General features: G+C 43.9%; 1 protein-coding gene across 2 annotated transcripts in view; it reads right to left on the reverse strand.

The window, feature by feature from the left end:
• Window positions 1–4,684: 4,684 nt before the first annotated feature.
• LOC143767464 (uncharacterized) overlaps window positions 4,685–20,685 on the reverse strand; it is a 74,228-nt gene continuing 58,227 nt past the window's right edge. Inside the window, exons 2-7 of one of the 2 annotated variants that reach the window (XM_077255821.1) lie at window positions 17,171–17,319; window positions 16,862–17,041; window positions 16,655–16,778; window positions 16,478–16,575; window positions 16,189–16,279; window positions 4,685–7,243 (exon numbers count right to left, since the gene is read on the reverse strand). In XM_077255821.1, the coding sequence (XP_077111936.1) occupies window positions 5,655–7,243; window positions 16,189–16,279; window positions 16,478–16,575; window positions 16,655–16,778; window positions 16,862–17,041; window positions 17,171–17,248 (2,160 nt within the window). In that variant the 5' untranslated portion in view covers window positions 17,249–17,319 and the 3' untranslated portion in view covers window positions 4,685–5,654. The remainder of the gene's footprint in view (window positions 7,244–16,188; window positions 16,280–16,477; window positions 16,576–16,654; window positions 16,779–16,861; window positions 17,042–17,170; window positions 17,320–20,685) is intronic. The other variant, XM_077255820.1, reaches the window with a different exon arrangement.

Consider the following 20,685-nt stretch of genomic DNA (forward strand, 5'->3'; position numbering starts at 1 on the left):
GGCTCCCCTGGTGGTTGCTGGTGGTACTGATGACTTGTGTGTGCTTTGCGGTCTCAGTTCACCTGCTCCCATCAGTGTTTGGGAGTTTCCTATTTAGCCTTGCTCTCCAGTCATTTCCTTGCCGGTCATCATTGTAACCAGAGCCTTCGGTTGCATGTTCCTGCTACTAGTCTGCTGATCAGCTAAGTGGACTTTTGTCCTTTTTGTTTTTGTATCTTTGTCCAGTTTGCAGTTTTGTAATTCTCTGTAGCTGGAAGCTCTTGTGGGCTGAAATTGCCACTCCTGTGTCATGAGTTGACACAGGAGTCTTAAAGTAATTTCAGGATGGTTTTTTGAAAGGGTTTTCAGTTGACCGTGAAGTCCTCTTTTGTATCCTTCTGCTATCTAGTAAGTGGACCTCTCTTTGCTAAATCTACTTTCATACTGTGTATGTAGTTTCCTCTGAACTCACCGTTATTATATGTGGGGGGCTTCTATCATCTTTGGGGTATTTCACTAGAGGTAAGCCAGGTCTGTTTCTTCCTCTACCAGGAGTAGTTAGTCCTCCGGCTGGCGCGTGGCATCTAGGGATAATCATAGGTATGCTCCCTGGCTGCTATTAGTTGTGTGGTAGATTTAGCTCACGGTCAGCTCGAGATTCCATCACCCAGAGCTCGTCCGTTATTTTTGTGTTTTGACGTTCCCCTGCCATTGGGAACCATGACAGTATGACCGGCCATGTGTTAAAGTTATTGGCAGAAGAAAGGAGAGAAAAAGAAGTCTGCAGATTTTTTTTTTTTCTCTCCCCTATGCTTGCTCCATAGTTGGATCAGTTGTATTTCAGCTCTAATTACAGCCTTTGCCTTTCTCTCCTTCTAATCCTTGAATGGCTCTGATCTCACCTGTTTAAAGATGGATCCTCAGAGTTTGGCTGCAGGTTTAAATAATCTTGCTACTAAGGTTCAAAATTTACAAGATTTTGTTATACATACTCCTATGTCTGAACCTAAAATTCCTACACCAGAGGTGTTTTCCGGAGATAGATCTCGGTTTCTGAATTTCAAATATAATTGTAAATTATTCCTTTCTCTCAGACCTCACTCCTCTGGAGATCCTGTCCAGCAGGTTAAGATTGTAATTTCTTTGCTGCGAGGTGACCCTCAAAATTGGGCATTTTCATTGACACCAGGGGATCCTGCGTTGCTCAATGTGGATGCGTTTTTTCTGGCTTTAGGGTTGCTTTATGAGGAACCTAATTTGGAGATTCAGGCTGAAAAAGCTTTGATAGCCCTATCTCAAGGGCAAGATGAAGCTGAGATATACTGCCAAAAATTTCGTAGATGGTCTGTGCTTACTCAGTGGAATGAGTGCGCCCTAGCGGCAAATTTCAGAGAGGGCCTCTCTGATGCCATTAAAGATGTTATGGTCGGGTTCCCTGCGCCTACAGGTCTGAATGAGTCCATGACAATGGCTATTCAGATTGATCGGCGTTTGCGGGAGCGCAAGCCTGTGCACCATTTGGCGGTATCTTCTGAAAAGATGCCAGAGAATATGCAATGTGACAGAACTCTGTCCAGAAGCGAGCGGCAGAATTATAGGCGTAAAAATGGGTTATGCTTCTATTGTGGTGATTCTGCTCCTGTTATATCAGCATGCTCTAAACGCACAAAGAAGGTTGACAAGTCTATTTCAATTGGCACTTTACAGTCTAAATTTATTCTGTCTGTAACCTTGATTTGTTCATTATCAGTTATTACCGTGGATGCCTATGTGGACTCTGGCGCCGCCCTGAGTCTTATGGATTGGTCCTTTGCCAGGCGCTGTGGGTTTGATTTAGAGCCTCTGGAAGTCCCTATACCTCTGAAGGGTATTGATTCTACACCTTTGTGTCAAACCTTTGTTTGACGTTCCCCTGCCATTGGGAACCATGACAGGGACCAGCCCCGAACAGGCTGCCTCCTTCTGAGGGGCAGTACGCCGGTAGCCAGAACACCGAGGTAGTAAAGACCTCTACGCCTTACTTCAGAGAATGGCAGGACAGCTGAACTTTACGTTACCTGTCCGCACCTACACCCAGGAGGCACGGTGACACCCCACAGAGCAGGGTTATCTAAGAGACCCTATAAACAGGCTCAAGTCACCAGTCATATGGGTTTTGTCCTATCCGACTACGGGGGACAGAGAGAGAAACACCACATCTGTGAGGACCTTATTTGAAGCTTATGCAGTAAGAGACTACACCACTACAGCGCAACGGAAGGCTATTGATTTCCACCTGGACAAGGGGACTCTGGACTTGCCTCTGGACCGGCCGGACTCTGCCAACCCTGTGGTCTGGTGCTCTGGACTGTGGATGCTGAAGTCTTCAGTAAAGGTAAAGAGACTGCAACCTTGTGTCCTCGTTCTTCTCTGCGCCTCTCACCATACCACCATCTACACACCGGGAAGCCCTGGGGATATACTTCACCTGTGGGAAGGTACACCATCTAGCTGCCATAACATCACCCCAGCGGACCCCTTAAAGCAGCGTCGGTCACCTGACCGAGTACCACAGGTGGTGTCACGAACATAAACTTTATCCCTTTAAAGACCTTTCCATTTTTCATGGATGTCCCAGGGCCACGGACCGGGTCAGCCACCGTGACATTCCCCCTTTGAGCCGACCGGACCCAGTACCCAGTACCCCCTTGCCCTGACAGGGCGCTCCACATGTGCACTATAAACTCAGGGGAAATAAAAGATAATCATTACCTGGAGTCAAATGCCCCTTAGTGGATTGGGCCTTGAGCAATTGCCCAGTCTTCACCCCCTTCCCCTAATGTTGGCGCTGACTACGACATATCTGTTTCTCCACAGGGTCAGCATATATCCAGAGGCCAAAGGTGCAAAGTGCTCAGTGGAACCTTATACTGATCTTATACATGTGCTGCAGGATTATAAATTATTTTTTGGAGTGAAGTTGTTACAATTGTGTAATCATAATCAGCAGGTGTGGTCGGAGACACCAAGGTTTTTTTTATTAGGGTATGTAGAACTGACACAGGGACACACATGGTAAAACTGCAGTAGGACCTTTATTGTTTCTTGCACATAAATTGATAACATTTAGATGGATTCAGACAAACGCTCCTACATCATATGATTAACAAAGTCATTACTACAGGACTGTACGAGAAAGGGATTTATTCTACAAGAAACTCTAGAGCCAAAAAATAGAGATTCTGGTTTCTGTGGCTGGATACTCTGGATCTGTCTTCCAGAATGTAAGGATCTGATCTTGTTTATATAAAGAGCGACTGAGAATAGAAACTGCCTGAATATGAGGACCTTGGCTGCCCCATATGTCCTTCATTAGAGAACTATGGAGATAGCACTATTCTCTGTATAAAATATGTGATGTTGCTGTAGCCCAAATATTTCTGTACATGAGACTTATGTAGAGATAATCCAGATAAGAAAAGTACCTTAGAGAAAGTGAGTGCCTTGAGAAAGTGAGTGTTCACGCAAAATGGCGTTGCCCGCTGGGTTTTCATCTTCCCAGTTTAGCAATTTCATGCTTCAATAAAAGGTCAGCTCTCTATTTGGTATTGAGTGACGCTATTTTTCTTACCTGGATTACAACATAGTTCTCACTATCATATGAGCACCACTACCTGTGTCTCCTTTTCTACCTGCTTTGGGGAGTGCTATAAGATCTGTGGTTGGATGTTTCCCTCTCCATCCTACTAAGTAGTGGTTATCTGGAGCTTGCAGTGCTGGTGAGCATTATTCGCTGTAGAGATAATCTTATCCCAACATTTTGGATAGGGAAAGGGGAGAGAAAATCAGAACTGTGACTCCGATTCCTAACTGGAGTACTATTTCTCGTGAGGTGAAAGCTACTGATAAGATTCCCCAAATTCATTAAAGGGAACCTGTCACCACGTTTTTGGAAGATGGGATAAAAATAGCGTTAAATAGGGGCAGAGGTGGGCATTACATTAGTGTTTGTTATGCGTTTATTACCCACCTAAGTTGCCGAAATACCTTTGCAAAGTCTCCGTTTTCGCCTGTCAATCAGGCTGGTCTGGTCAAAAGGGCGTTGTCTTCCCCCAGATTTTGCGTAGTTTTCCGTTGGTGGCGTAGTGGTGTGCACATGCCCAAGGTCCCGAATCCTCTGCCAGGGGATTTAAAAGAGCGCGCTGTTCGTTTTCATTGGTGATCGGTGGGCGCGGCCATCTTCCTTTGGCCGCGCGTGCGCAGAAGCGGCGCTCTGCTGGCCGCGGCTTCAGGAAAATGGCCGCCGCGATATCCATCTGCGCACGCGCGGCATCCCGCGGCCATTTTCCTGAAGCCGCGGCCAGCAGAGCGCCGCTTCTGCGCACGCGCGGCCAAAGGAAGATGGCCGCGCCCACCGATCACCAATGAAAACGAACAGCGCGCTCTTTTAAATCCCCTGGCAGAGGATTCAGGACTTTGGGCATGCGCACACCACCACGCCACCAACGGAAAACTACGCAAAATCTGGGGGAAGACAAGACGCCCTTTTGACCAGACCAGCCTGATTGACAGGCGAAAACGGAGACTTTGCAAAGGTATTTCGGCAACTTAGGTGGGTAATAAACGCATAACAAACACACTAATGTAATGCCCACCTCTGCCCCTATTTAACGCTATTTTTATCCCATCTTCCAAAAACGTGGTGACAGGTTCCCTTTAAGTGCCGTCTCATTGAATTTGGTAGATCTTATTGCTGCACCTTCCTCATTAAGACTGGTGTATGAAACATCAGTCTTAACAATCTTGGGCCTAAGAATTTGTTTTACAAAAATCCAAAGGTTAGAATCTTGGAATTGTTCATTGTACATACAGTAAGATTTATTTAATACCAGAGATATTGTCAAAGATGAATAACAAAAGGGACCCTGAGTGTCCCAAATGTCACATTAACCCATCGTATGTTATTGTTATGCTATAAAGTGTAAAAAATAATAATTATTTTTTTTTTTTGGGGGGGGGGGGGTCAGGTTATTGAGACAATTGAGGAAGGCTACTGAAGTCAAATCCATGATATGTGTATTGGGGTATAGAAAAGGGAATCAGTTCCTAACAATGAAGAAAAACTACTATACTTAGCACATAAAGTGATTAAAATGGATCCCATGAGATGTTCCTATAAAGAAGGAATGGATCATAGATGTAAATAGTAATTTACAACATTAATATGTTTATTATTGTAATATACATAAACTCAAGACATTTGTTCAGACACGAAGATTGTGGATTTAGAGAACCTGTAATGAATGGCAGATCACTGAGATTGGGAGTTAAGAAAAAGGGAGGAAGAAATGTTAGGTATTTTTTCTCTGGTTTGGCGCAGTGGATGGGGTCATAATACTCTTGTCTATATAGTGAATATATAAATAAATAACAACATGAAATATTCAATGTTATATTGCTTTTTAGATACGAGATGTCTATTAGTAACTGCGTGTATTTTAATTCTAATACAAGTTCTAACTTGCTTATCTTTATCATTTACTTATTTGCCGTTACTTTGACTGTCTCTATTATGTATTTTCTTGTACAGTTTGTCAAAATATATAGATTCTAACCTGTGCGAGTTTTCTTTATGGACAACTAAAAGTGATTTCTGTTTAAAATATTACCCACATTCTAAACATTGAATATGGTTTCTACCCTATGTGAAGTTTCTGATGTTTAACAAGATTTGATTGAACTGAAAAACATTTCCCACATTCTGAACATGAAAAAGGTTTCTCCCCTGTGTGAGTTCGCTCATGGACAACTAAATGTGATTTCTGACTAAAACATTTCCCACATTTTGAACATGAAAAGGGCTTCTTTCCTGTGTGAATTCTCTGGTGTATAACAAGACTTGATTTCTCTGAAAAACATTTCCCACATTCTGAACAAGGAAAAGGTTTCTCCCCTGTGTGAGTTCTCAGATGCACAACTAAATCTGATTTCTGATTAAAACATTTCCCACATTCTGAACATGAATATGGCTTCTCCCCTGTGTGAAATTTCTGATGTCTAACAAAATTTGATTTATCTGCAAAACATTTCCCACATTCTGAACATGAAAAAGGTTTTTCCCCTGTGTGAATTTTCTGATGAATAACAAGACTTGATTCATTTGCATAACATTTCCCACATTCTGAACATGAAAATGGTTTCTCTCCTGTGTGAAATATCTGATGCCTAACAAGACTTGATTTATCTGTATAACATTTCCCACATTTTGAACATGAATATGGCTTCTCTCCTGTGTGAATTCTCTGGTGTTTAACTAAACATGATTTACCTGCAAAACATTTCCCACATTCTGAACATGAAAAATGTTTCACCCCTGTGTGACTTCTATGATGGACAACTAAATCAAGTTTCCGAGTAAAACAATTCCCACATTCTGAACATGAATATGGCTTCTCTCCTGTGTGAGTTTTCTGGTGTAAAACAAGACTTGATTTCTCAGCAAAACATTTTCCACATTCTGAACATAAAAAAGGTTTTTCCCCTGTGTGAGTTCTCTGATGGCAAACTAAATGTGTTTTCTGATTAAAACATCTCCCACATTCTGAACATGAAAACGGCTTCTCCCCAGTGTGAGTTCTCTGGTGTATAACAAGATGTGATTTCACTGGAAAACATTTCCCACATTCTGAACAAGAATATTTCTTCTCCCCTGTGTGAATTCTCTGGTGTATAACAAGTCTTGATTTCTCTGAAAAACATTTACCACATTCTGAACATGAAAAGGGCTTCTCTCCTGTGTGAAATATTTGATGTCTAACAAGACTTGACTTATCTGTATAATATTTTCCACATTCTGAACATGAATATGGCTTCTCTCCTGTGTGAATTCTCTCATGTCTAACAAGCTTTGATTTATGGTTAAAATATTTCCCACACTCTGAACAAAAAAATATTTTCTCCTTTGTCTGAATTTTTTTTAGAGCAGCAATAGACATTTTGAGGGAAAAAATATTTCTATTTTCTGAATTTGACAATGGTTTCTTTGCTCTAAGAGCAGTTTGATTTTTAATGCCACTTTCGTGATTTTCATTTTTCTTAATAGTCTGTGATGAATCAGAAGTTTGTACATGTTTAAAAGAATCATATGATAGATCTCTACTGTGAAGGGATGATGAAATATCTGGAGTAATGCCATTTTTTTCAGTTATATCTTGTGTGATCTCAAGGTCTTCTGATTTAAAAATTGCAGAAGTCACTTGTTCCTCTGATCTCAAGGTACCGTTATCTGCCAAGAATAAAAATTATTAGTTTTGAATAAAATATTCTTAAAAATATATTTGTATAACATTTATAAAATATACATAGAAATTGCAAGTTATGTAGACAAAAACAGTTGACAATCAAACATTAGAGCATGAATATGTAGAGTCTGATTTTCAACCCTGTTTGTTTGTTCTAACAGATACTGGTTTAAGGGCAGCACGGTGGCGCAGTGGTTAGCACAGCAGCCTTGCAGCGCTGGAGTCCTGGGTTCTAATCCCACCTTGGACAACATCTGCAAAGAGTTTGTATGTTCTCTCCGTGTTTGCGCGGGTTTCCTCCGGGTACTCCGGTTTCATTCCAAAGACATACTGATAGGGAATTTATATTGTGAGCCCCATCGGGGACAGCAATGATAATGTGTGTAAACTGTAAAGCGCTGCGTAATACGTTAGCGCTATATAAAAATAAAGATTATTATTATTACTGGAATAATACACCAGCAAAAAATATTATGCAGACCAAAATGATGCCAATAAAAAGTTACCCAATAAATGGGTCTCATAAAATGCCAAGACAGACAAAAAATGGTTTTTTTTTACACTATTCAGAATTTTTTTCATTACATAAATATAAAAATAAACAAACTATCAACATTGCTATCGTCGTAAAGAGACTGATGTGAACAATTATGTCTCCAGCCATTTTTACAGCAAAATTAACATTGTAAAAGCAAAACCCCAAAATAATGGCAGCATTGTATTTATCAACATTAAGTTGTACTTAGAAGTTTTTTTTCCTGTTTTTCATTTCATTACATGGTTAAAGGGAACCTGTCACCCCCAAAATCGAAGGTGAGCTAAGCCCACCAGCATCAGGGGCTTATCTACAGCATTCTGTAATGCTGTAGATAAGCCCCAGATGTATCCTGAAAGATGAGAAAAAGAGGTTAGATTATACTCACCCAGGGGTGGTCCCGGTCCGATTCTGATCCAATGGGTGTCGCAGTCCAGTCCGGGGCCTCCCATCTTCTTACGATGGCGTCCTCTTCTTGTATTCACGCTGCGGCTCCGGCAGAGGGCAGAGCAAAGTACTGCAGTGAACAGGCGCCGGGCCTCTCTGAACTTTCCCGGCGCCTGCGCACTGCAGTACTTTGCTCTGCCCTCAACAGGGTGAATACAAGAAGAGGATGTCATCGTAAGAAGATGGGAGGCCCCAGACCGGACCGCGACACTCATCGGACCAGAACCGAACCAGGACCGCCCCTGGGTGAGTATAATCTAAACTCTTTTTCTCATCTTTCAGGATACATCGGGGGCTTATCTACAGCATTACAGGATACTGTAGATAAGCCCCTGATGCTGGTTGGCTTAGCTCACCTTCGATTTTGGGGGTGACAGGTTCCCTTTAAAGGAATTGTGTAATTCAAAACTACAACTTGTCCCACAAAAACGTCTATGTCGACAAGAAAAAAAAAGTTATGGGTCTTGGAAGAAGACAAGGAAAACACAAAAGTCCAAAAATTACAAATATTCTAGCTTTTAAAAAGGTTAACTTCACTAACTCTTGTAATAAAAGGGGGCTTTTATTTTCTGGCATCTTAGACTCAACCATGGATAGCCCCCATACCACTTCTTATGCAATGGGCATTTGTAGAATTATTTACAGAGAAAATATCTTTCAGGCTCTTGAAAGTAAAAATAGCAGACCTTTATGTATTAAACGGAACGTGTCAACAAGTTTTTTCTATATAAAGTACGGACACCACCACTAGGGCCTCTGTTATAAGGGTCGCTTTTACAACATACTTGAATGGTCTAAAAAAAGTCCTAAATCCACTCAGTAAATCCCAATTTTTTTGGATTCCATATTTTTTTTTCCTTGGTAAACAAGACAGATTATTAAACTTGGGCTCACCCAGCTTGGTAGATCAATGGCCTAAAGGTATTTCCACTACAATGTGCAAATATATGAGGGACCAGCAAAAGATCTTCGCACTGATCTTTTTGTTCTTAGTCTGCAACAGCGACAAGGTGCCAATCTCAACATCCAGGTAAATTGGGTCTCTTGCCAAACACAGAGGGCAAATCATTACTGTCAGAGCATATGGATTCTTTAATACAAGAGCAATTAGACTATGGATTCTTTACTGTAACATAATGCTGTAAAGTTTGATTCCCAACAAAGTATAAGGAGAGCCTGGATGCCTTTCTTGATGAATGTAATATTAGAGGTTATGGGCACTTGATTCTGTGATGGGACATTGATCCCGGAAAGAGTGGAGTTAGAAAGGATCTTTTACCCTAATATGGGTGTGAAGATCTGAGGTTGTGGATTGTAATAATCACCTAAGCAGGTTAACAATGCAACTATTTTTTACGCCTTACATTCATAGTCTTACTGCAATTCCGGTTAGATGGTCACAATGCAATTTCCCTAGTCCAAAAGATCCCGTCCTGGGGCCGATCGTTCCACTGCCTCCCATACCCAATGTCTCCCAAGGTTTGGTTGGCCCACAGCTTTTCTATCTCCCACCAGTATGGTCTATAGTCACAGTCCATATTCCATACAACGACCGTATCACATGTCTCCCTCTCCAGATGGAAAAAACAATCCTTAAGATAGTTCCTCACATCCAGAAGATATATATCATGACCGTAGCATGTGTGTCAAGGTCCAGTCGGCAACAGCAGTCCTTAAGATAGTTCCTAACATACAGTCGGTATCACGATACTGGGAGGAAAATCCGCGAATGTTTGGAACAGGCCCAAGGAGGATGAAAACCACAACTGCCAGAGCCAAAGGGGCAACTAAGGGCTTGGCCAAGGAAGAGGGCAAGACAGGGTAAAGACAGAGACTCGGAGCAGGCAGGAACGGAAGGGACACTGGGCTGGCAGGTACGGCAGAGAACACAGGGCAGGCAAGAATGGAGGGGACACTGGACTGACAGGTTCGGCAGAGAACGCAGGGCAGGCAGGAACGGCGGAGACAAAGTGCTGGTGGAAACGAAAGAGACACGGCGGAGAACACAGAGCTGGCAGGAATCACTGGACTGGCAGGAACGACAGGGAACACAGGACTGGCAGGAACGGCGGAGGTACAGGACTGGCAGGAACGGTGGAGACACAGGGCTGACGGAAGCGGCAAAGGCACAAGGCTGGAAGAAATGACAGAGACAATATGAAAGAGACAAGGCAAAGACAAAGGACTGACGGGAGCGGCAGAGGCACAGGGCAGGAAGGAATAACAGAGACATAATGGAAGGGACGAGGCAGAGACAAAGCCAAGGAGACAGCGCCGAAGCGACGAAAGCCAGTGAACACGGAGGGAGGACAGCGAGGGACAGCGTCGGGAGCGCGCCGATCAGAGAGGTGAGTATCGGACGACGTGACAGTTTATAGTACAGTCCCACATATAGTACAGTCCCAACCGGGGTTCTCCAAACGTCTTTGTAGGATCAGTGATGGGCAGAGGAAGAGACCTTTATTTCACCAGATGGAGAATATGGTTCCTTGGGCTGTTCCTGAAGATGGTCTCTTGGCAGAGAAAGCCAGAGGTTATTTATATCCACAGCTCCCATTTAGAACAGGATTGGAGGACAGTGGGGGAGGTGATCCTTCATTGTTCGATTTTTTTCGATTATTTGTTCAAATAACATGAGTATTTATCCCAAATTGTGTAGGTTAGTAAACTACAGTGAGCTGATGCAATACTTAATCAGCATGCATTCACAAATTACCATACAACAAGAGTCAACATACAGTCATATATGAAAGAATGGCTCAATTTAGGCCTCTGAGACACCATCAAGAGAAATGGAATGATTGCTTTTACCTTTACCTTTTTCTTATGTATACATAGGATCCCGCCAGCACCTCTTCCTCGTCTTACTGTCACTGAATGGAAACATTGATTCCACAGGCTGAACACTTTCCAGGTGAAATAAGTGCACTTAAACTGACGAGCAAGCAAATATCAAATAAATCTCTACGTAGATAAGTTTGACGTAACCAGTGCTCCATGCTGGAAAAAGTCAGTATCCCTTAGAGCCGTGGAATACGCTCTACATCCATTGGTTCAGTAGTCTTTACAAGAAGGCAAGCTCCTCACACTGGTGAAGTTAGCATTTGCCCCACTGGATTTTAACTCCTTTCCCTGGATCAATATGTCATGTTCTAGGACGAACTCGATAGACATATGTTTCACTTCAAGCATTTACTATAAAATGGAATCCAGAGGCAATTAAGGTCCAAGTCCGACAGAATGAGGCAATTGAAGCTGGATCCAGGTTCAGAGGCATGAGGCCCCGCTAACCGTAACTGAGGATAAAGACATAAGGTGCGAGGCAAGAGCCTCGAGGCGTAAGGCCAGAGGCACAAAGCCTGGACACATAAAGCATATGAGGCAGAAAGGTTCGAGGCAGAGAGGGCCGAGGCTAGAGGCTCGGAGTCCCGAGTTTAAGAGTCCCTAGGTATACGAGACCCAAGCACAGAAGCACGAGGCCCAAGGCCAGAGGTCAGAGACACAAGTCCGGAGGTCAGAGGCACACAGCTAGAGGCCAGAGACCCGGAGGTAAAATATGTATGAGGTGCGAGGTGTATGAAGCCAGAGGCATGAGGCACGTGGTAAGAGCCTGCGCTCAGAGATATGAGGCACGAGGCCAGAACCGCGCTCTAATAAGAAGAGGCCAGAGCCACGCATCAAAAGAGTAATCCATCTGTGAATTCAGGATAAACATTCTCTTTGAATGGTATATCTCAATTGTCAGGCTAGCCCCACCAGAAAGAGTCAATTAAGTCACCATGAGGCGCAGCTGGAGAGTAGTGTGCATATAGGAGATAATATGCTGAATCATATGCCCTCGAATAGATAAAGTAGTCAGACTAAACCTGATCTGGTAAAACAATAGTGGAAATATTTGCGTGTTATTCAACCACCAATCATGAGGCCCTGAGCAGCAAAACCATGAAAACAACCAACTAGCAATGGCCAATACATGAGGCAGCAAACTGAAGTCAAATGATGAGACATCGCTCAGGCATGTGGCCTAACGTTAGCTCGGAGGCCCAAGGTCTAGCTCGTGTTCTTAAAACAAAACGTCAGCACCTGAAGCCTAAAGCCCAGCTTCGGTATAAAATCTTGTGGATAGTATCAGCCCAGAAGCCTAGCCCATACAATAATTACACAGTGCACTTACCTGTGCAAATTCCACACCATCTTGTAGCTCCATCCCTTTCTTCTATCTCAGAAATTTCTCCGGATTATAGACAGGGGAAGCTGGTAACACCGAGAGCCCACCATGGAGGGACACGGCGGCACAACCAGAAATGCTGCATTATAGTAAATGAAGCACAGACTGGCTGATGGCTGAGTGACCTCTGCCCAGAGAGAGGTCAGCCCCGGACCAATTGACCAGGGAAAGGGAAGACCAAGACCCCTCATCAGTGTGGAGTAGGAAACTGATGAGGGGCAAAAACCCTGAAACAGCTGTCTGTGGATGGATACCATGCTTGGCATAGGTGGTTTTCCTTTATTGGATGTTTTCCTTTATCGGATGCTGCCCTTCCCGTGATTTTTCCTTCCCGGGGAAAGGCCTGGCTATTCACTGCTTGCGTTGAGAAACACGTGATGGTGTCTCCGCAGCTACTCTACATGCATTTGCATATTGGGGCAGTGTTCTGGATCACTGTGTTGAGAAACACGTGATGGTGTCTCCGCAGTGTTGGATGTTTTGGTCTCCACGACGTCAATCATCTGTACCTTCATAGCCTTTTTACTAGGCACTGCTCCTAATAGCCAGTTTCCTACTCCACACTGATGAGGGGCTAAAACCCTGAAACAGCCGTCTGTGGATGGATACCATGCTTGGCATAGGTGGTTTTCCTTTATTGGATGTTTTCCTTTATCGGATGCTGCCCTTCCCGTGGTTTTTCCTTCCCGGGGAAAGGCCTGGCTATTCACTGCTTGTGTTGAGAAACACGTGATGGTGTCTCCGCAGCTACTCTACATGCATTTGCATATTGGGGCAGTGTTCTGGATCACTGCGTTGAGAAACACGTGATGGTGTCTCCGCAGTGTTGGATGTTTTGGTCTCCACGAGGTCAATCATCTGTACCTTCATAAATTTATGGTTATTCACAGGCTGCACCATCCCCGGCTTTTATGCAGAAGATCTGATATATTAAATATTCTAAATATCCCAAGAGTAACTCAGAGGCATCAGATCTATCTCATATGTATTGGGACTGCTGGTAAATTAGGCTGGGTTCACATTGCGCTAGTGGCGTCTGTTAGACGGACTACATTACACCCCGGCATAACGCGGTGTAACGTAGTTCGTTAACGCCGACATTACTTCCTATGTCGGACGTATCGCTAGCGTACGCCCACAATGGGCGTGTGCTAGCCATGTGCCATCATTGATTGACGGACCCTGGAACGCGGGCTGCAGCGTTTCCGGGTCCGTCACTGCTAGCGCAGATAGAGCTAGCAGATGCTCTATCTATCAAGTCGGCACTTGCGTTAACAGCAGCCCGTTAACGTATGTGCTGAACGGGCTGCTGTTAACGCAGTGTGAACCTAGCCTTTGGGAATTTTGGGAACCAGTTATCACATTTGTTGCTGAGAGGCTGAATATTGTTTTGTCATTTTCTTTTCTTTATACGAGTCAAGATGGATTGTCCTACTAAGGATCTAATTACTTCACGGTTGTTATCTGCAAGAGGAATTATTTTTAAGGACTGGATAACTTCTAAAAAAATATACAGCTCAGGCAAAAATTAAGAGACCACTGCACAGTTTTATAAAAATCAGCTTCTCTACATGTCTGACAGACATTCCATTCCAGTGTCAGTTGAATTCCAACCGGAGTACACCTCATTCTACTTAATGTGCTTCTGATTAGGTGATCACCTGAACCAAATGTTATTTAACGAAGGAAAGTATAAAAAAACCCTGCTGTGGTGTTCACAATCCTCTTGCAATAGGACAAGCTGGATGGCAAAACAAGTGCTAGTAATATCCCCAAAGTAATAGGAATGAAAAAATAACTTTTAACCATGCCAAAGGAGCTGAAAAGAAAAGTCTTGAGTGAGGAAAAGAAGGGCTCAATTCTGGGTTTACTAGCAGAGGGACACAGTGAGCGTCATGTTGCCTCCATCCTTAAAATTTCTAAGATGGTAGTCAATTACAACAAGGTCAAGAAGCAGACATTGGGGACAACAAAGCTACAGACCGGCAGAGGGCGACTCTCCACTGACCATCGTCTTATTCAAATGTCACTCAGACACCGCAGGATAACATCAAGTGACCTACAAAAGGAATGGCAAATGGCAGCTGGAGTGAAGTGCACGGCAAGAACAGTTCGTAACAGGCTCCTAGAGGCAGGACTCAAGTCATGTACAGCTAAAAAAAAAAGCCTTTCATCAATGAGAAGCAAAGGAGAGCCAGGCTGAAGTTTGCCCAAGACCATAAGGATTGGACAATAGAGGACTGGAGTAAGGTAATCTTATCTGATGAGTCTTAATTTTCAGCTTTGCCCAACACCTGTTCGTCTAATGGTTAGATGGAGACCTGGAGAGGCGTATAAGCCCCAGTTTCTTGCTCCCACTGTGAAATTTGGTGGAGGATCGGTGATGATCTGGGGATGCTTCAGCAAGGCTGGAATTGGGCAGGTTAATCTTTGCGAAGGATGTATGAATCAAGCCGCATATAAAGTTATCCTGTAAAAACAGTTGATTCCTTCTGCTCAGGCAATGTTTCCCCACTCTGAGGACTGTTTTTTTTCCAGCAGGACAATGCACGATGCCACACAGCTTGGTCAATCAAGGTGTGGATGAAGGACCACCATATCAAATCCCTGTCATGGGCAGCCCAATCTCCAGACCTGAACCCCATTGAAAACCTCTGGAATGTAATCAAGAGGAAGATGGATAGTCACAAGTCATCAAACAAAGAAGAACAGCTTAAATTTTTGCACCAGGAGCAGTGTGAAAGACTGGTGGAATGCATGCCAAGACGCATGAAAGCTGTGATTAAAAATCAGGATTATTCCACAAAATATTGATTTCTGAACTCTTCCTGAGTTAAAACATTAGTATTGTTGTTTCTAAATGATTATGAACTTGGTTTTTTTGCATTATCTGAGGTCTGCAAGCAATGCATTTTTTTGTTATTTTGACCATTTCTCATTTTCAGAAAATAAATACAAAATTTATTGTTTGGAACTTCGGAGGCATGTTGTCAGTAGTTTACAAAAATATACCTATAAAGAGAAAAATCAAACAAACTGAAAATTTTGCAGTTGTCTCTTAATTTTTGCCAGAGCTGTATATTTCTAACAACAGCTTGGGCCAAGTTACATGTCACGATAAATTAATTCCTGGGATAAGTAGAAGCAAAGAGTTCACGAAATATGGGTAAACAATTATTGATTGAAGAGTTTTCTCTTCTTTTCTCTCCTCTGAATGGGGGAATGGGTATCAGGGAAGCGTTTAAAGAGAAAAAGAAAGAAATAATACAATTATCATATTTTTCTCATTTCTTAGGTTTGTGTGTCTACTGTTTACACTTCAGCATATAAATAAAAAGGACTTGGACTGGTGTCTCATCATAAACGCAAGGCCCACCATACAGATTATATTTTTTGTTCACATGATTTTCTATGTTATCGGCACATTCTACGTACGCTGTCATTTGGATTTGCAGCTTAGAGATCCTGGAAGGTAAGGGTTAACATCTTCTTATTCCAGCTAGTAGGGTGCATTCTCCGGGCTGTAAGCTCTGGCCAGAACACGTCTCACTCCAACAGAAGGAATTCTAATGCCCAATGTAATGGGGGCAGTTTTCATTTAGCAGGAGAAAAGTGACTGCTGGATTGTGATATGTGCAGACTACACCAGAGATAAGATAGCCCCATCCAGTGACTGAGGAGAATCTGTGACTTTCCTGCATTTAGTGGTTACTACTCACCTGGGCAGCTATCTGTAGAAATCTCCACTTTACACCACTCATCACCCCTCACATATGTCTCTGTAGTATTAATATGGCTCAGATCTTTATCCTGAAAAAAATATTGTAAAAGTCACAGATAGATGGAGAAGTCACATCTATGATCAGCTCTAATCCTGCCATCTCCACTGTTCTCATTACACAAGTATAAAACATATAATACTGGTGGATACAACAAGACTGAGCACAAGACCTTCACAGCCATCTACACATCATAGGGGAGATCTCATGACACCTTCTCTCCATCTACCTGATGATCCTGAGGAACATTGGGATTTTCTTGTTTACAGTTCTGTGGAAGAAGAGGACGGGGACATCTGTCTGGTGTTGTCCTCTTACTGGATAGATCTGGAGGAAACACATAAAGGGAATGTATTATTTCTTTACATACAGATATAGGCCGTGTGTATTTAATCCTTTCTATTACCTGGTGATGTGAGGGGCTGGGGAACCTCCATCACGATGTCCTTGTACAGATCTTTGTGTCTTTGTAAATACTCCCACTCCTCCATGGAGAAATAAACGGCAACATCCTGACACCTAATAGGAACCTGACACATACAATGATACCGTCATCCCCCCGATCCCTTCATAGCGTTACTGTATAATGTCCCAGCATTCCCAGCAGTGTCACCTCTCTAGTCAGCAGCTCAATCATCTTGTAGGAGAGTTCTAGGATCTTCTGGTCATTGATGTCCTCACGGATCAGGGGGTGAGGTGGAGGCCCTGTAATTGGGCTCAGGGGTCTTCCCCAACCATCAGAGACAGGGTCCAGACAGCGCTCACTAGAGGTCTTCTTCACTACTTTGTAATCCTGGTTATGGAGAAAAACATTAATAAATCTCACTACAGACATTTCCAGAGTCCTCACGTCTCCAGTTCTGTCCATCTGTTATTCCCATAGATAAGAATGATGTAATGTGACGTCATCAGAATCTCTAACCTCGCCAGTAAGCCAGAAAAGGATCTCTAGGGTGAGGTGTAATATCCTCTCTGCCATCTTGTCCCTGATGCTATCCATCCTAGACTGATCAGTCCGGAAAATGTTCTTATATAGAAGATCTCCACTGAGAGGATCCAATATTAGAGGACCTGAATGGGAAGAAGAGGAGCTGATATAAAATCATAAGGAATCCTGAGTAATAATACAATTACTTAAGATAATAAGGGGAAACATGTACAGTACAGACCAAAAGTTTGAACACATCTTCTCATTTAAAGATTTTTCTGTATTTTCATGACTATGAAAATTGTACATTCACACTGAAGGCATCAAAACTATGAATTAACACATGTGGAATTATATACTTAACAAAAAAGTGTGAAACAACTGAAATTATGTCTGATATTCTAGGTTCTTCAAAGTAGTCACCTTTTGCTATGATGACAGCTGTGCATACTCTTGGCATTCTCTTGATGAGCTTCAAGAGGTAGTCACCGGGAATGGTTTTCCAACAATCTTGAAGGAGTTCCCAGAGATGGTAAGAACTTGTTGGCCCTTCACTCTGCGGTCCAGCTCACCCCAAACCATCTTGATTGGGTTCAGTTCTGGTGACTGTGGAGGCCAGGTCATGTGGCGTAGCACCCCATCACTCTCCTACTTGGTCAAATAGTCCTTACACAGCCTGGAGGTGTGTTTGGGGTCATTGTCCTGTTGAAAAATAAATGATGGTCCAACTAAACGCAATCCGGATGGAATAGCATGCCGCTGCAAGATGCTGTGGTAGCCATGCTGGTTCAGTATGCCTTCAATTTTGAATAAATCCCCAACAGTGTCACCAGCAAAGCACCCCCACACCATCACACCTCCTCCTCCATGCTTCACGGTGGGAACTAGGCATGCAGAGTACATCCGTTCACCTTTTCTGCGTCGCACAAAGACACGGTGGTTGTAACCAAAGATCTCAAATTTGGACTCATCAGACCAAAGCACAGATTTCCACTGGCCTAATGTCCATTCCTTGTGTTCTTTAGCCCAAACAAGTCTCTTCTGCTTGTTACCTGTCCTTAGCAGTGGTTTTCTAGCAGCTATTTTACCATGAAGGCCTGCTGCACAAAGTCTCCTCTTAACAGTTGTTGTAGAGTGTAAAAACTCTGCTGGCATCACGGCATGGCCTCTCATCTCTCACACTATCTTACCCACTGCTGCAGGTCATGATGTAGTTTCTGTTTCTTGCCAGCTCCATATTCTGTGCTTCTGCTCTCTGCACGCCTCCTGGCTGTGTGAATAGGGGGGCGGCGCCTCAACTTTCTGGTTCTTATAGGAATCAGGTGCACCTGTCTAATCTGTTCCTGACCAATTACCAAGAGGCCTCCAGTATTTAGTGCAGCTCTACCCAGTGGACTGGGCCTGTGCAATGTGTTAGCTCAGTTGGTGTTTAGCTTCTGAGTTGCCAGGCCTTGCTCTGTGTTACTCCCTCTCTAGAGGCTCTTCTCCTTGCCTTGCCTTGATCTTGTTTGTCCACCCTCCAGGAGGCAGAATATCCTGGTCCCTGTGTCTTTGTTCTTGTACCTTGTCTTGTTCCATTACCTTGTCTGAACTTTGTCCTACCTCTGTCTCCTTGTCTGTGGCTTCCTTCCCTGTTGTGTCTTTCTTTGCGTTCTGTTTGCTTATGCTCTGCACTCTTCCGGCTCTTGTGACTTTGACTGTGCTCTGCTCTGTTGCAGCTTTACCTCTGCTCCGCACTCCTGCGATTCTGCTCCGTTCTACTCTGCTCTGCTCCTGTTGCTGCAGGAATCTCTTGCTGCAGCTCCTCTCCACATTCCTTGTGGCTCCGCTCTGCTTAGCTTCTGCAGTAATCTCTTGCTGCAGCTCCTCTCCGCATTCCTTGCGGTTCCGCTCTGGTTAGCTTCTGCAGAAATCTCTTGCTGCAGCTCCTCTCCGCATTCCTTGCGGTTCCGCTCTGGTTAGCTTCTGCAGAAATCTCTTGCTGCAGCTCTTCTCCGCATTCCTTGTGGTTCCGCTCTGCTTAGCTTTTGTTGCTGCTCTTCCACTCCTATCCGCAGCCTTGCGGTTCTCTTCCTGTGTGAACAGGTCCCAACCTGTTCCTTCATTCTCCTTTCCTTCTGGCTTGTTTCCGTACCTGCATCTCCTGTGTGAACAGGTCCCTACCTGTTCCTTCATACACCACACCTTCATACACCGTTCCTGCCAGCCCTGTGTTCTCTGCCGTTCCTGCCAGCCGTGTTCTCTGCCGTTCCAGCCAGCCCTGTATTCTCTGCCATGCCTGCCAGCCCTGTGTTCTCTGCCGTGCCTGCCAGCCCTGTGTTCTCTGCCGTGCCTGCTAGCCATGTGTTCTCTGCCGTGCCTGCCAGTTGTGTTCTCTGCCGTTCCTGCCAGCCCTGTGTTCTCTGCCGTTCCTGCCAGCCCTGTATTCTGTGCCGTGCCTGCCAGCCCTGTGTTCTCTGCCGTGCCTGCCAGCCCTGTGTTCTCTGCCGTGCCTGCTTGCCTACTCGTCCAAGTTTCAGCAGTGCTCATCTGCCAGTCGCCCGCACCTGTCCTAGTGTTCCTGTCTCCCAAGTGGGATCAACAGCCACAGCCAGACACCACCCTGGAGTAGCAGCTGGCAGCTGCCTGCTGCACAAGCCTGACCTCACCATCAGAGGCTCCAGCGAAAACCCAGGCAGCTGTCAGTCACGCCCCTTCCAGGGTAGTCTGGTTTGTGGCCCAGTGGGGCCACAAACCCCCCGAGCTCACGCCCACCAGTCAGGACATGAGTGTGACATAGAGATGTGTCTGCTGCTATAACTCTGTGTGGCATTGACCTGGTCTCTAATCTGAGCTCATGTTAACGTGCAATTTCTGAGGCTGGTGACTCGGATAAACTTATCCTCAGAAGCAGAGGTGACTCTTGGTCTTCCTTTCCTGGGGCGGTCCTCATGTGAGCCAGTTTCTTTGTAGCGCTTGATGGTTTTTGCCACTGCACTTGGGGACACTTTCAAAGTTTTCCCAATTTTTCGGACTGACTGACTTCATTTCTTAAAGTAATGATGGCCACTCATTTTTATTTACTTAGCTGCTTTTTTCTTGCCATAATACAAATTCTAACAGTCTAGCTGTGTATTCACCAGGTTTCTGCACAACACAACTGATGGTCCCAACCCCATTTATAAGGCAAGAAATCCCACTTATTAAACCTGACAGGGCACACCTGTGAAGTGAAAACCATTCCCGGTGACTACCTCTTGAAGCTCATCAAGAGAATGCCAAGAGTGTGCAAAGCAGCCATCAAAGCAAAAGGTGGCTACTTTGAAGAACCTAGAATATAAGACATAATTTCAGTTGTTTTACACTTTTTTGTTAAGTATATAATTCCACATGTGTTAATTCATAGTTTTGATGCCTTCAGTGTGAATGTACAATTTTCATAGTCATGAAAATACAGAAAATTTTTTAAATGAGGTGTGTTCAAACTTTTGGTCTGTACTGTATATACATAATAACCAAAACAATACATA

This window comes from Ranitomeya variabilis, chromosome 4 (genome assembly GCF_051348905.1).
Source record: "Ranitomeya variabilis isolate aRanVar5 chromosome 4, aRanVar5.hap1, whole genome shotgun sequence".
Taxonomy (NCBI): Eukaryota; Metazoa; Chordata; class Amphibia; order Anura; family Dendrobatidae; genus Ranitomeya; species Ranitomeya variabilis.